At 45.2% G+C, this 17,084-nt stretch overlaps 1 protein-coding gene across 2 annotated transcripts in view; it reads left to right on the top strand.

Moving 5' to 3' along the window:
- The window catches only part of prickle3 (prickle homolog 3), a 107,238-nt gene that overhangs the window by 82,509 nt on the left and 7,645 nt on the right, over positions 1-17,084 (top strand). Inside the window, exons 4-6 of one of the 2 annotated variants that reach the window (XM_063207919.1) lie at positions 1,352-1,465; positions 4,687-4,824; positions 7,674-7,877. In XM_063207919.1, coding sequence (XP_063063989.1) covers positions 1,352-1,465; positions 4,687-4,824; positions 7,674-7,877 — 456 coding nt within the window. Of the gene's footprint in view, positions 1-1,351; positions 1,466-4,686; positions 4,825-5,626; positions 5,689-7,673; positions 7,878-17,084 lie in introns of those variants that run through there. The other variant, XM_063207918.1, reaches the window with a different exon arrangement.

Genomic DNA, 17,084 nt, shown 5'->3' on the forward strand with positions numbered 1-17,084 from the left:
CAGTAGGCCTGCTGCTGCTGCTGGTGCTGGTGGTGCTGTGGCCTCTTCTCAGCTTTCTGGTTTTGTGTGCAGCCTTTTGTGGCGCGCTGCACGGAGGACCAGAGTAGAGTAGAGTGGAGTAGAGTTACTCAGAGCCACTTAAATATTCTTCATTTACACACACGGCTTACAGCTGTAGCTCAGCTCTGGGCACCATGGGCCAACACCATGCCTGCCTGGACCTTTGGCACAACAGTCTTCTCTGCTCTCTTCTCTTGTGTGTGTGTGGGTGTGCGTGCGCGCGCGCATGCCCATGTGTGTGTTTCCATGTGTGTGAGCGTGTGTGGTGTGTTTGTGTGAGAGGGAGAAAGAAAGGCAGCAATTATTTAATTAATTAAATTAAATGTCTGCATATCTGCGTATATGTTTTTAGATGGCACGGTAATTTCTACAAAGTGGAAAATATAAAAAATATTATTTAACAGTGTATTTGTGTTTAGCTGACATCTATCTTTCAAATACATTTTATTTTATTCTGTGTCTGTGAGACAGAGAGCAAATGAGTGAGTGAATTCAGCCAGTCATCAGTAGGCAACCAGGTTTAAAGGTTAAAACAGTACTGATGTACATGCATGTGTTGAGGCATGCATGTGGATACCATACCCCAGTGGTTCCCAAACTTTTTAAGCAGAGACCCCCTTTTGGGCTTTTGAATATTTTCACAACCTCGCCCACCTACCAGGCACTTTTTTGTCCATTGATATTACAAGATTTTCCATGAATAGTTTGTTCGCTAATATTGCTAGAAATTCACAGGACAGCAAATACATCTATTAGCCACACAAGTGAATACTGTTCCTCCTAACCAAATTATGGAATTATGTTAGCTGTTAACCTGACGATTTTCCGTTTTTATGCAATGTCCCTTTTGTCCGCGACCCCCCTTCAGTACCCTCCATGACCCCATAGGGGTCCCTAACCCCCAGTTTGGGAACCACTGCATACGGTATGTCTTTCTCCATGCTGTATATGCTGTATAATGTATCTGTACCGTGTGTGAGGTGAGTGGGGGGGGCAGAGTTCAGCTATCCATCACGACACCAATAAAGCCGTCAGAGTGCTGGGTGGGTGTTTGTTAGCGTCTCAGCATGGCATAGGCCACATTCATACGTGACATTTACTATGAAGACGTCTATGTGTTAACATGACATATCTTTTTTCCCCTCATGTGCGTGTGTGTGTGTGTGTGTCTGTGTCTGTGTGTGCGTGTGTGTGTGTGTGCGCGCGTGCACGTATGTGTGTGTGCGCGTGTGTGTCTGTACGTATGCATGTGTGTGTGTGTGTGTGTGTGTGCGTATGCGTGTGTGTGTAGGTGTATCAGTACTTCAGCTGTATACCAGAGGACCGTGTGCCCTACGTGAACAGCCCAGGGGAGCGGTATCGCATTAAACAACTCCTTCACCAACTACCTGCCCATGACAGTGAGGTAAGCACTAACTAACACCACCGCGTAAGTGTGAGCGTGTGTGAGGGTGTGCTTGTGTGTATGAGTGTGTGTGTGTGTGCATTGAAAGTGTGCTTGCGTCATGTGTGTGTCTGTGTGCATAATGCATATGTATTTGTATGTGCTTGTGTGTGTATTTGTCTCCGTCAGGTTGTGTATGCAAGTGAAGGCGTAGAAGGCCTAGAAGGGTTGATTGCATTTATAATGTACAAGACATGTTTGTTGCAGTGGTGTAGTCTACTTTTTTGTGGTGGGTATACTGTATATTTGAGCAATTTTTGATTTGGGTATACTGTATATATTTATGCCATTCTAAATAATGGATCAATCAATTCTAGGTGGGTATACTGAAATCCTTGCGTATACCTGCGTTCTACGTAGACTACACCACTGGTTTGTTGATTTGTATGGGTATACATGTATACGTGTGTGGGCGTGTGTGTGCGTGGGAGATAGTGTGCGTGTGTGTCCGTGTGCGTGTGTGTCCGTGTGCGTGTGTGTCCGTGTGTGTGTGTGTGTGTGTGTGTGTGTGTGTGCGCTCTTGTGTGTGTGTACTGTATCTTGTGTAGGTGTAAGTCTATTATCTTGACTGAGCCAGCATATTTGTACAGTAATACTCCACAGTATCTTGTAACAGCGTAACTCTACCGTCTGAGTTTGGTACCCATGATGCACCTCACCTCAAACACAGATATGAACATGATTCCTTCTCGCTTTCTCACCATACCCCTACACACACAGACACGCACACACACACACACACACACACACACACACACACACACACACACACACACACACACACACACACACACACACACACACACACACACACACACACACACACACACACACACACACACACACACACACACACACACACACACACACACACACACACACACTCCTCGACGCACCATTCTGGTGGTGGTGAGTGACCTCCCACCTACCTCCCTTACGCTAAACTCTCTCACATTACAATTCGCTACCAGGCAGGCCCGCTGCTAAGGTTTTGAGTCCCTAAGCATAACTGGCCAGGAGGCCCCCCTCATAATTAAATAACAATAATAATCCACTGACAAACTAATAAATATGTTTTGTTATGTAATTCAATTTTTTTCATGACGTTTCTCAATTTAAGAGGCCCCAATTTTGGAGGCAAAGTGTCTGGGGCCCCAAGCACTGGTTGGTGCCCTAAGCCCCTCTGCGTCCTCTGCTTATGTCTAGCGCCGGCCCTGCTGTCGGGGGCGAAATCAAACACCTCTCGCCTACATTAGCGTTAGCAAGGTCGAGCTTCACATCCCTGATTCATACACTGTACTACGAAGCCCCTTCTGTTTACGCTCTGATATGAGTGATTCTTGTATTTTATTTCAGTGGGTTAGCGGTGTTTTTCTCAACCTTTTTTTAGGCGAGGCACCCTTTCAATTCATGAAAAATGTCAAGGCACTATATTCACTTCATTGTGCATAAATGGCAGATGAAAGACTCCACTGACTAGCATAATATCACATAATTTATTTGTCAGCCACGTTTCCACGGCACCCCTGAGGTGACACACTCTGATATGAGTGATTCTTGTATTTCATTTCAGTGGGTTAGCATGACAGGCAGACGTTTCGGCCTAAGCCTCTGAAGAAGACGTCTGTCTGCCATTCTAACGCAATAAAATGAAACACAAGAATCACACTCGAGAGTGATGCTTTTGTACAAAAAATGTACGGATCTGTTCGCTCGCACCCGAAGACCTTGTAAAATCAGTTTGGGAGCTGAGCGCACGTTCTGAAAAAGTACACGCTGATATGATAACCAGGCGAGAGCTAGTTTGCTTACGGTGCGATATGGTAAATACGGTAAGTGGCACCAGAAAGAGACCGGTGGTTTTCATCTCCGTTCGAGGTATACACGAAGAGATTGGCTCACCGTACCGTATCTAATGTTGCTAAAGCAACAGTGTGCTGTGCAAGAGTCAGCGAAGTGATCTGCGATAAGAAGAAGGCTGGGTTGCCAGATGAGTCTGATGATTTCCAGCCCCAAAATTTGCTCACAACCCGCCTGGAAGCACTAAATCCTACCCAATTTGAACTAAATTCCATTGATTCCTATGGCAATTAATCTACAGAAAAACCCGCCCAATGCCATTTTTGACCATTTTTACCTGCAAAAGTCTGTTGGAAGCAGGCCAATTGGATAAGAAACCGCCCAATCTGGCAACACTGGAACCCATATAGTCATGCCTCAGTCAGATGGTTTTGATGTTTGCTTAGCTACTCCTGGAGATTACGGGCCCATATCGTGAGATTTGAAGGAAGTTGTTTCTGAAGCTTAACGCTTTCTTGGCATCAGCTGTTTCAAAAAGGGGGTTCAGTTCCGGACCCAACCCAGATACAGCACTCTGGGAAAATGAGACTCTGTGTGAAAAATGAGACGTTTCAGCTTTTTGCTTAGTATTTTTCTCACATATTCTGTGGCTTTTGTGTGTGTGCTGTGTGTGCTGATTTGTATTCATGTTAATCTGTGTGTTTGATGTGTCTGAGTATATTTGTGTTTATTTTCTGTATGCATATCATTTTTGTAGTTAGGTGTATCTGTGTGTACAGTTGTGCGTGAGTGCCTGCGTGTGTGCATGTGTGTGTTCGTGCACGTGTGTGTGCTCTGCATGAATTTGTTTTATTCTGTGCTGTAATTTGCTGGCTAAGGATAAGAAAGAGCTTAGAGTGCTCAGTGTGTGTTCATGAATATTAATGTGTTTATTCATGGTTGTCTGTTTGATCATGTTTATTAATATTATTTGTGTGTGTGTGTGTGTGCGCGCGTGTGCACTCATGTTTATTAAAATGTGTATTTAGTATGTACAGGTGTGTGTGTGTGTGTGTGTGTGTGTGTGTGTGTGTGTGTGTGTGTGTGTGTGTGTGTGTGTGTGTGTGTGTGTGTGTGTGTGTGTGTGTGTGTGTGTGTGTGTGTGTGTGTGTGTGTGTGTGTGTGTGTGTGTGTGTGTGTGTGTGTGTGTGTGTGTGTGTGTTGCATGCGTGTGTGTCTGTGTTCATGTCTATTAGTGTGTGTGTGTGTGTGTGTGTGTGCGTGCGTGCGTGTGTGTGCGTGTTGCAGCTGGTATGCTGTGTGCTCCTTCATCTGTGTGTCTGTTCATGTTAATTAATGTGTGTGTGTGTGTGTGTGTGTAATCGTGTGTGTGTGTGTTGTAGCCGGCGTACTGCAACTCTCTGGCTGAGGATGAGAAGAAAGAGCTGAGGGTGTTTAGTCAGCAGCGGAAGAGAGAGAACCTGGGCAGAGGCAACGTCAGACTCTTCCCCGTCACTATGACCGGAGCCATATGCCAACAGGTAAGAGAGAGGTGTGTGTGAGAGAGGTGTGTGTGTGTGTGTGTGTGTGTGGGGAGGGGGGGTGGACCTGGGCAGAGGCAACGTCAGACTCTTCCCCGTCACTATGACCGGAGCCATATGCCAACAGGTAAGAGAAAGAGGTGTGTGTGTGTGTGTGTGTGTGTGTGTGTGTGTCTGTCTGTCTGTCTGTCTGTCTGTCTGTCTGTCTGTCTGTCTGTCTGTCTGTCTGTCTGTCTGTCTGTCTGTCTGTCTGTCTGTCTGTGTGTGTGTGTGTGTGTGTGTGTGTGTGTGTGTGTGTGTGTGTGTGTGTGTGAGAGAGAGAGAGAACCTGGGCAGAGGCAACGTCAGACTCTTCCCCGTAACCATGACCGGAGCCATATGCCAACAGGTAGGAGAGAGGTGTGTGTGTGAGAGGTGTGTGTGTGTGTGTGTGTGTGTGTGTGTGGACCTGGGCAGAGGCAACGTCAGACTCTTCCCCGTCACTATGACCGGAGCCATATGCCAACAGGTAAGAGAGAGGTGTGTGTGAGAGAGAGGTGTGTGTGTGTGTGTGTGTGTGTGTGTGTGTGTGTGAGAGAGAGAGAGAACCTGGGCAGAGGCAACGTCAGACTCTTCCCCGTCACCATGACCGGAGCCATATGCCGAGAGAGAGAGAGAGAGAGAGAGAGAGAGAGAGAGAGAGAGAGAGAGAGAGATATGGTGGTGTGTGCGTGCCTGTGTACGTGCCTGCATGCGTGCCTGTGTGCGTGCCTGCGTGCATGCCTGCGTGCGTGCGCGCGTGCGTGCACGCGTGCGTGAGAGAACCTGGGCAGAGGCAACGTCAGACTCTTCCCCGTCACGATGACCGGAGCCATATGCCAACAGGTATTGTAAGGGGAAGAGGTGTGTGTGCGTGTGTGTGTGTGTGTGTGCGTGCCTGCGTGCCTGCGTGCCTGCGTGCGTGCGTGGGTGCGTGCATGTGTATGTGAGAGATGCTTGTGTGTAAGCATGTGTGTGTGTGTACAGTATGTGTTGTATTGACTGAGCTATCCCCTTACAAGTGCTGCAAATGAAGCTTGCCAGAATAAACACATCCATCACACTACATGATGCTATATTGTTACCCAAGCAAAAACACCCCTTCAGGCCCCGGTTGCACGCAAACCTGGCTGGGCACTAGGGTAACACTTTATAATAAGAGCAGGATGTTGGAGAGTGAGTCATTAAAGGGACACTGTGCAGGAAATGGTCAAAAAAGGTACTGCAACTATGCTGCTTATTGAAATTGAGCTGCCTATTGCCAAATTTGATCTTTACATGAAAGTAACAAATATTTTCTAGTATGGTTCTAGTGCAGTCATTTTTGCAGCTAAAAATGGTTATTTTTGGACATTCAAAATGGCGGACCATGGAGAAGATCCCCCTTTTCATGTATGAAAAGTGCAATTTTTCCAGTCATAATGAATACTTAAAATTTGATGGTGGTGGTAAGTATTCATGAAAAAGGTAACAATAGTGAATGGGTAGCATGAATTATGGAAATAAACAACTACAAATCTCACACAGTGTCCCTTTAAAGAAGATCTGAAAATATGAAGGGAAGTAGGAGACCTACAATAAGTGATGAGGGAAGGCTGTCCCAATCTGAGGGTGTTTTAAATTGAAATGCACGATGACCAATTTTTTTTTACAAATTCTGTGTGTAAATAAAAATAAATGTGTAATATTCTGGCTGGCTGGCTGAGACTGTAGTGTGGATAGGTGTTTTCAATTGTGTACATTATTTTTTTTTCTTTCACTTAGTTACTCTCTAATCCAGGGGTGTCAAACATACGGCCCGCGGGCCCCATCCGAGGGTTCCATCCGGCCCGGATGTAATTTTTTTTTTTTTTTTAATTGTTTTTTTGTTTGTTTTTTTTTTCTTTAATGAAATAACCAAAATGCGCAATCACGGCCCTCGGGGCAAAATCGAGACCTGTATGACATTAACCCAATGGTCCCTCTGTTGCACTGTATATATGTAGTGAAGTGCACATCACACTTCTATTATAAATAGTGAATTTGTACTGTAACAGGCATTTGATATTATAGACCTCATATATAGAGATAAAATGTTAATACTTCTTATTCGTATTGTATTGGTATTGGTTGTAATTAAATAATAAATATAATTGGATTTGTATTGGTTCCTATTAAGCTCAAACTGGAAACGGGATGTTAGAATGCGTGAAAATGCAGGAAATTACATAGAAGAAATACAAAATTTTCTGGGGGAAAACCCCCAGGCCCCCTGCCAAAATGAACTGTCCCATATTTAATTAATTGACGGTTGCCAATGAATGAATGAAGTCAAGGACATTTTGCATAGGATTATCAGTATTGCATTGCTTTCTACACATTCAACACACTTAAAACGTGATAGTACTGAACACTAATCCTCTGCTTTACGTTTTTTTTTGTTTTTTTGCGATGATGTTACTAATGCGGCCCGCTTGAGGTCCACATGGGTTGTATGCGGCCCCCGGACCAAGATGAGTTTGACACCCCTGCTCTAATCTCAACATGACTGTATAACTCAATTGCAAAAGGAAAGAATAGAGAGCGCTCTATAGTCTTTTCTCCAGGTTGAAGGGGTGCATCCTTTTAGGGATTAACAGACTTATGAACTGTATCCAAAGCACTCTCCTTTGAGTCAAGGTAGTTGAAGTGCTAAAAACCCTTTATTTTAGATCGGGGTAAACATGTTAAAAATGCCGACCGGTTTCAGCCGCCTGGCCTTCATCAGACCTCGCCCTGTTTGTGTGAAATGACATTTCCCTTTCTCTCTCTCTCTCTCTCTCTCTCTCTTTCTCTGTCCATTTCTCCCTCAGTGTGGCCGGCAGATCCGTGGCGGTGACATCGCGGTGTTTGCCAGTCGTGCGGGGCACGGCACCTGTTGGCACCCGCAGTGCTTCCAGTGTGCCACCTGTAGCGAGCTGCTCGTGGACCTCATCTACTTCTACCAGGACGGCAAGATCTACTGCGGACGCCACCACGCAGAGAGGGTCAAACCACGATGCCAGGCCTGCGATGAGGTGAGGAGGGGAGTGTGTGTGTGGGGGAGGGTGTGTGCGTGTGTGTGCGACGAGGTCTGTTAGAGAGAGAGAGAGAGAGAGAGAGAGAGAGAGAGAGAGAGAGAGAGAGAGAGAGAGAGAGGAGAGAGAGAGAGAGAGAGAGAGAGAGAGAGAGAGAGAGAGAGAGAGAGAGAGAGAGAGAGAGAGAGAGAGAGAGAGAGAGAGAGAGACTGTGTATGTGTGATGGCAAGGTGTTTGTGTGTGTGTGATGGCAAGGTCTACTGTGGATGTCGCATCAGAATGTCTTTTTCAGCTCTAACATACCCACATTTTAATAAACAAAACTCAAATCTCAAGAGCCTCAATACAGCGTACTGTACTGTATATGTTGCTCCAGGCACCAAAGGTCAAACAGCGTATATGCAGCATCAGGCTAAAATGGGTTAATGCCGAAGTGAGAGAAGTGAGAGAAGTGTTATCTCTGAGTCTGCACACATGTGTGTAATAGACTGTAACATGCCTTGGAATGGAATTGGGACATAGCCTAGTCTATCTGAGACTTCTCCCAGGGGAATGCTAGGAGGGGAGTGGTATCTCAACCACATGTTTTCATGGTTTGTTTTCTGTCTTTATTGAGGATAGGACAGAGGCGATCATGACAGGAAAAGAGTGGCAGAGAGAGAGAGAGAGAGAGAGAGAGAGGAGAGAGAGAGAGAGAGAGAGAGACGGGATACATGGGTTTCCCGTTTGTAAACAATAACCTGTCTGCGCACACCTGGCTGTGCACTCTTCAACTTCCGATTGTTGGAAACTGCTGTCACTCAAGAAATGCGCTCAAGGGCAGTTCAGCCATAGCAGGGCTATGCCCTACTGGTGACGCAACGCCTTCGGCTCAGCTACACACAGTAGGGCCAGGAGCTTGCTCAATCCCGCTACAGTGGGAACTCCACCCACTTTGTCTGGAACCAATCAACTGAGCATTTCCAACCGTCCTGGGTAGAGGCAAGTTCAAGGCAGTGACACGGTTTAAGCAGAGACATTCTATTGGGCTAAGAAATGTTTGGTCTAAACTTTGGCACATCCCTCAACCAGTAGCAAGCCAAGGGAGGCGGGTTAACCAGGCCTTTGAAACAAAGTCTATGAAAATCAGGCCACTTCAGCCATGGAGTGAGATACAGTAGCGAGTGGAAAAGGTGGGATTCAAACCTGCAACCCTCTGATCTAAAGCCCATCTCCTTAGCCACCAAGCCACGGCAGCTATAGCATAATGTGCCACAGCACCCAGTCAACACCATTCTTTGAGGAGGGGGGGAAGGGCACGCCAGTATATCTCTGTAACACCACTTTACAGGGATGAAAGTGGGGCCCGATATCTGTAATAGCACTTCCTGGAGATTAGTGGGGGAACACTATCTATAAGGAACACCCCCCCCCCCCCCCCCAAAGTACAGTAATATAATTACTAAACATCACCTGTGTCAGGTGAGGAGGGTTGTCACACTATCCCAATACCCGCATAAACCCCAATCATTCACTGTATCTCAAAGTCAAGGATCCTGGCCTTGCTAGTAGGACGTGAAGTGAAACGCCCAGTGATTGGATGCTCTTTGATGAACTCAGAGCAGAGTATCCAATCACCAGGCGTTTCACATCCTAGCAAGGCCAGGATCTTTGACTTTGAGATACAGCCAAATGTGTCAGTAAGTAGCACCAAAATACCGGTATTTCCTCTCTACATCCCTATTCTCAGCCTAAGCCCTAAGATCTAGTCTAAACCCCAATTGACACCACCTATTTAGTGATTAAATGTTTTATAGGGGTTATAGGATTGAACCCTTCTTGGATAGGAATAGGACAGCAGTTGGTACAGTCCACCAACTGACCTTGCCAAGTTTCGTTTTTTTCTGGTGTGGGTTTGGTATAGATCAAGGTTTGTTAATGGGGTTGCGTCAGGTGTTGATTTGTCTCTGCAATACTGTTGCAGGTTATTAGAGGTGTAGGGGTCATTGAAAGTAGCCTGGTCCTGACCATCCCATAATACTACCATTTCTATTTCGTATTCATGGTCTGGACTTCGTCTGATCTGACGCGATTGCAGGAAGCAGGAAGGACATTTTCGTAAAAATCAGGATTTAACTCATAAGTTGTTGAACAAACATGTCTGACGTCTATCTATGGCGATGTAGGACCGTTTAACAGACATGTCTGACAGAACATCCTACCGTAGGATAAAATTACAATGTAGGACCGTTTGTCAGAACACCGGCGCAAATCCTACTGGTCAACATCGCTCCACAGAAGACAGGTACCAGACGTGGGACGTGCAGAGCCAAGTGTCTTGGCGGAAGTACGTAGGATAACGCGCGAGGCTACATTGAAAGGGTAGTGTTGATAGAGTTAGTCAGACTATGAATGGACCAAACAAATGAACTTATCAACCAAGCAATATGTTGTTCACTGGACAGTGTCAGAGTGGTATGAAGTAGAAGTAAAAGTACTATACTCTTCCAAATGAAAGTAGATAGGAAGTAATTGTGCAATTTGTAAGTAATAGTGCAATAGTAGTATGATATTACAAAGTTGAAACCATGTAATATCATGCCACTAGGATTGTAATTACATAAGAGTACAAGTCTGAACCGTGTTGTAGTTGAGACAGTAGCTCCTCTCTGCTGCCACCTGCTGTCTGCTCTGTGCAGGGCGACTGTCATGGTGTAGCAAGCGTATGAGTGGCTCTACCAGTCATTCTCAACCTTTTTAGAATAAGAGCCCCCTAGTCCTCATCATAAGCCTCCCAACACCCCCGTGACCTTATCAGAAGCCTGCCAGTGCCCCCCTTAGTATTAAAAAACAAAATAAAATAATGACCCCCCCCCCCCTCTCAACTGTGTCCTTCTCAACACCCCCTGTAAGAGCCCCTGTTTAGAAACACTAGGCGGCTAGACGGATGTTTGGCTGTTATTTGGGCTTATCCGCTTTGGGCGCTGTGACCTTTTGACACTCCTGCGCCTGAGATTTTCTCAGCATGGGAAACAGTGAAAAGTACAGTTTTAGCTGAGGGAAATCGTGTTAGGCAAAGATTTTGTGAAGCGTCTCCCTCTCTCTCTCTCTCTCTCTCTCTCTCTCTCTCTCTCTCTCTCTCTCTCTCTCTCTCTCTCTCTCTCTCTCTCTCTCTCGACCCCTCTACACATCTATATACCGGTAGTAGCACACTCCTTTGGATTTTTTTCTTCTTTAAGTTATTTTTTCTACTTTTTATTCATTCATTCATTGGCAATGACGTTTCGACCTCTCGGTCTTCCTCAGATTCTCGGTCTTCCTCGTCATTGCCAATGAATGAATGAATAAAAAGAAGAAAAAATAACTTAAAGAAGAAAAAAATCCAAAGGAGTGTGCGAACCTTTTTAAAAAAATACGTAATCTTTTTGTTCAGCACCAGGGATTGTGCACAAGTAACTCTCTACAATAGTCTTCATAGCCTTTATTTTTTGAGATAGGACAGTGGAGGAGAGACAGGAAGCGAGTTGGGGGACAGAGACAGAGACGGGAAAAGATCGGCAAATGACCCAGGCTGGAATCGAACCCGGGTCGCCTCGCCGGCATAGCAGTCCAGTGCCCAGCGGTTACAGTCGCGGCTGGGCCGAGGTGGCCAGTAGTGAACAGATCATAAGGGTTGGAGCAGGCCTCACCCAACAGTTTTTCTCTTCCTTTTTAAGGGTGCTGACCAAAATATTGTAAAAATGAAAAAAGGTCGCACCATGCATAGGTTTCTTTATTACACAGACGCGTTTCTGGTGCGACCTTTTTTCATTTTTCACCAGTGAACAGAGGAATTTATACAAAAGGGAGGTGGTTCATATTCACCAGAAGAATTCATACAGATGTAGTGGAGGTGGTTCAGATAGAGTGGAGGTGGTTCAGATATAGCGGGAGGTGGTTCAGATAGAGTGGAGGTGGTTCAGATGTAGTGGAGGTGGTTCAGATGTAGTGGAGGTGGTTCAGATGTAGTGGAGGTGGTTCAGATGTAGTGGAGGTGGTTCAGCTAGAGTGGAGGTGGTTCAGATAGAGTGGAGGTGGTTCAGATAGAGTGGAGGTGGTTCAGATAGAGTGGAGGTGGTTCAGATGTAGTGGAGGTGGTTCAGATGTAGTGGAGGTGGTTCAGATGTAGTGGAGGTGGTTCAGATAGAGTGGAGGTGGTTCAGATGTAGTGGAGGTGGTTCAGATGTAGTGGAGGTGGTTCAGATGTAGTGGAGGTGGTTCAGATAGAGTGGAGGTGGTTCAGATGTAGTGGAGGTGGTTCAGATGTAGTGGAGGTGGTTCAGATGTAGTGGAGGTGGTTCAGATGTAGTGGAGGTGGTTCAGATGTAGTGGAGGTGGTATAGCGGAGGTGGTTCAGATAGAGAGGAGGTGGTTCAGATGTAGTGGAGGTGGTTCAGATACTGTATAGCGTAGGTGGTTCAGCTAGAGTGGAGGTGGTTCAGCTATGGCGGAGGTGGTTCTTCAGTTTAAGTGTGAACGTCAACACAACACTGTTCACATCCTGTTTTCCTTTTCCTTGCATGGAGGGTCATCGCCCCCTACCACCTCTCACAGGCAGAGAGAGAGAGAGAGATAGAGAGAGATAGAGAGAGATAGAGAGAGAGAGAGAGAGATAGAGAGAGATAGAGAGAGATAGAGAGAGATAGAGAGAGATAGAGAGAGAGAGAGATGAGTGGAGTTATCTAGAAAACAATGGAGCTGTATTTTAAGACAGCAAGGAACGTCGTCAAAAATAAATAACGCTGAGCTTTCGAGTTTACAGAAGATGCCCCCGGGGCAGCAGTTAAACATACATATTCAAGGATACACGCACACATACTCACGCTCACACACACGCATGCACACACAGATAGACAAAGGCAAACAAGATGGTTAACAGGATGCAAGTCCCCTGGCGCCAAGAGACGGGTCATTAAATTTGGACCTAATGATCACATGAGCCACCACACCCCGTCCTGCTTTCCACTGTCGCCCCCCTACACACCTTCCTTCCCCTTCCGTCCCAAACCTCCACCACACCTCTTCCTCCCAATACTCAGAGGTGTCAAAGTAAAAGTAAATTCATGTTGTAAGCACACTAGCACATTATATTACATGCATGTTACACCATTTACTCCATTGTACCTAATGGGATAGAATGTATTGTTACTGAAAAACACTAAAAACTGTATTGGAAGTAGGGCTGGGACGATTAATCGACTAATCGTGACTAATCGACTATGAAAATTAGTCGACAAGAATTTTCATAGTTGACTGATTGTTTCATTTAATTCAATGCTTTTTTACTTACTTTACTAATGCTTTATTACTTTATTGAGACCTAAAATTTCCCAACACATATGAATTGGACGTTGTATCTCGGAGTAAATAAGCTACCGTCATGATTTAAAGCTCATTGTGAGCTCAGGGACCTCATTTTAACGGTTTCTTTATTTTCTTTCTCAATTTCCTTGAAGATTAAAGTGCTAGAATACTTGTAAAATTAATCGTTTGACTAATCGACTATTCGAAAAAAAAATAGTTGATAGATTAATCGGGAGAAAAATAATCGTTTAGGACAGCCCTAATTGGAAGGAAACTGTGTTTCTTTTTTCACTTTTACGTTTGACATCTCTCACCAATCAAACATTGGCACCCAGTACGGTACTCGCGTCACCACTAAGTCTCACTGCCAGCCCACCCATAGGGACTGCTGGAAATCTTTGGCCCCATGAAAGATAACAGAGTTTTATTTTTGAAATAGTATTAATAGACTTCAAAGCACACCCAACCCTCCCCCAGCCCCATCACCCCACACCCTGTCAGTCCTGACACACCCTTTTTGCCAATTTAAAAAAGCCAGAGTATGTGCACACATCAGTAGCACAGGTGCTGGACCAATCAGAAGAGAACTGAGAGGAAAGTGACCCTTGTCATTGGCTACTAGGGCTGGGTATCGCAGCCGTGCTCACGATTAAATTAGATTCGATTCGATTCAATCCGAATCGATTCAATCTGTTCCTTTCTTGGTGCCAGGATTTCCCCCAAAAGATGCTGTTGCCTATTTTTATATAAAAATGTCAAAGGGCTGTGGCTTGACAGTGTTAACAGATTGCTAATTTGTAATAAGTAGGCCTAGGCCTAATTGACTAATACCTACTGGGTATTTTCCATAGACCTAAATTAAACAAAAAGAACAAAAAGAAAAATAACCTAAAAATCGATTTTGTGCCCTGTGAATCGATTATGTAAATTTTAAATGAAAATGATCGATTATCGATTAAATCGATTATTTTACCCAGCCCTATTGGCTACTACAGATTCTCTGATGGCACCACCCGGCCCCGGCACCAAACACTGGCACTCAGTAGTACGGTACCCACGCCACCAAGTCTCACTGCCAGCCCACCCAGTACGGTACCCACGCCACCAAGTCTCACTGCCAGCCCACCCAGTGGGACTGCTGGAAATCTTTGTCCCCATGACAGATAGATAACAGAGTTTTACTTTTGAAATAAAATATTAATGGATTTCAATGCACACCCAGCCCTCCTCCCACCCCCATCAGCCCTGACACACAAACATTTTTTTTTTTTTTTACGTTTTTGAACATCGAACAACACTGTTGCGGGCTTTTATCTTTTCCTTCAAACACCCCCTTTGCCACCCACCAGCAACACCACCTTTACCCCCCTTGCCTGCCAGTCCATCCGCTTGTCCCTGTGGCACGACCCACCAGCTCTGCCAGAGAGAGTAGAGAGAGAGAGAGAGGTTCCATTGGCCCATTGTTTCCTGGTTCTATTATTGCAAGGGGGAGGACGGGGAAATCCCCCTTTAGGCAGACCTAAGGACTGTTCTATTCAATGCTAGGAGTATTATAACACGCCCCTTTAGGCAGACCGGAACCTGGTCATGTTAGGTGCCCATAGCAACCTATTACATTGGCATATCTCTATATACTTAAAGAATCTCTGGCTCTGCTATGCCCTGCCCAGTGCAGTGCCCGCTGTGAGCTCCACTGGTAATCCTGGATTACATCACCTCTGCCCAGATCAGACAGGCTGGCACAGGGTGGTGACTGGGCCACTGGCGAGGAAGAGAGGGGGTGTGGGGGGAGGGGAGTGTACGTAACGTGTGGGTAAATGCCGTCTAGTAACCAGGGCCACTGGCGTGGTAGAGAGGGGGGTGGGGGAGTGAGTGAGTGAGTGAGTGAGTGAGTGAGTGAGTGAGTGAGTGAGTGAGTGAGTGAGTGAGTGAGTGAGTGAGTGAGTGTGTGTGTATGTGTATGTGTATGTGTATGTGTATGTGTATGTGTGTGTGTGTGTGTGTGTGTGTGTGTGTGTGTGTGTGTGGGTGTGGGGGGGGGGTTGATGGGTTGTGGTGGTGTTGTGTTGAAACCATTGAGAGTACATTAGATTTACGATCTCTGGTTGAAACTCATAATCCTGAGGGTGAAACAACAGCAGCACAGCAGAGGTGGCTTGGGGTGCCACTTGCGCAACACACACACACACACACACACACACACACACACACACACACACACACACACACACACACACACACACACACACACACACACACACACACACACACACACACACACACACTCTGACTCACTTTGACTATCTCTCTCACACACACACATACACAAGTGAACTCTGTTTGACCTGATCTCTTAACGTCTCTCTCTTGTACTCCCTCTCAACTCTTAGTTGTAATCCCCTTTACTCCGCTACACTGTGCTCTGCTCTTCTGCAAACAGGGCCGCACAACAATACTGCCCTACAATTTCAGAACGCAGTATTTAGAAAATGGTCGAAAATGGGTTTAGACCGGAAGTTGGCTTTAAAATATCTTCTTTTTCTTGTGTAAAATATTTTTGGTCCAACTTGGTCCTGTTTCAGAAAAAAACGATAAAAAACTATTGTACCGCACTTTTTTGTGTTAGGAGGTTACGTCGTACTAGCCAAGAACGCAGCATAACGCGCAATATACTGCACTTCTCCATTGACACCGTGGTTTTGGTGTAGACAGTAATACCACAACAGAACGCAGTATAATGATTTTTCAGCTAAAAAGTAATGAGAATGTTGAGTTTTTTGCTTTTTTCTTGTGTGCATAAATTTCCACCATAAAAAAGTATTATATGGAAGTGTCATCACCACTTTACCTCCAACACAGTTGCGTGGCCAGAAAGGAAACTTTAAAGCCTTTTTTCTCAGTTTGCCATTTCGAATTATACTGTTCTGACATTGTAGGGCAGAATACGACACTAATGCCAATACACACAAGGTGACACAGGAGTCAGGGACCACATTCATGACACTGTTGAATGCAAAAATCAATACAATCACCTTCACGTGTGTGTGTGTGCGTGCATGCGTGCGTGCGTGTGTGTGTGTGCGCATGCGTGTTTGGTGTCTGTCTGCCTGTCTTTCTGTCTGTCTCCCGCTCTCTCACCATGTAATACTGTTCTGTCAATAAGGGGCTTAAAAAGACCCTAAATATATATATATTTAAATATATATATATATATATGACAGGACAGTTTGAGAGAGAGACAGGAAATGTATGGGAGAGTGAGACAGGGAAGGGTCGGCAAAGGACCCGGGCCAGAACGCGGGTCGGTCTCATAGTAGATGAGTGCCCTACCATTAAGCTGCGGTAGGGCCTTAAAGTGATACTGTCCCATTTTTGGAAACCAGCTTATTTTACACCACCCCTTGACTTAAATAATAGGGTTTTACCCTTGTCCTATACTTTCAACCGTTCTCTGGGTATGGCAGTGCAAATTTTACCTCCAAGCTAGCAGTTAACAGTTAGCAGTTAGCCGCCAGCTGGTCTCATAGGACTCAATGTTAACTGCTAGCTTGGAGGTAAAATTTGCATTGCCGTACCCAGAGAACGGTTGAAAGTACAGGAGAAAGGTAAAACTCAACTATTTAACTCAAGGGGAGGTTTAATATGAGCTTATTGTCAAAAATGGGACAGTATCACTTTAATACCTATAGTATATATATATATATATTGAATTTTCATGTGTGTATCCTTTATAGATCATCCTGGCGGATGAGTGTTAATGTGTACTGTATGCTGGTATTCATCCATGTTAATATCCATATCATAATGTCCAAGGTGTACCTTATCAAGTGGTCGGGACAGTGAGTGTATGTGTGCTGTATGCTGGTGTGTATTCATGCTAATTAA

Source organism: Engraulis encrasicolus, chromosome 10 (assembly GCF_034702125.1).
Source record: "Engraulis encrasicolus isolate BLACKSEA-1 chromosome 10, IST_EnEncr_1.0, whole genome shotgun sequence".
Taxonomy (NCBI): domain Eukaryota; kingdom Metazoa; phylum Chordata; class Actinopteri; order Clupeiformes; family Engraulidae; genus Engraulis; species Engraulis encrasicolus.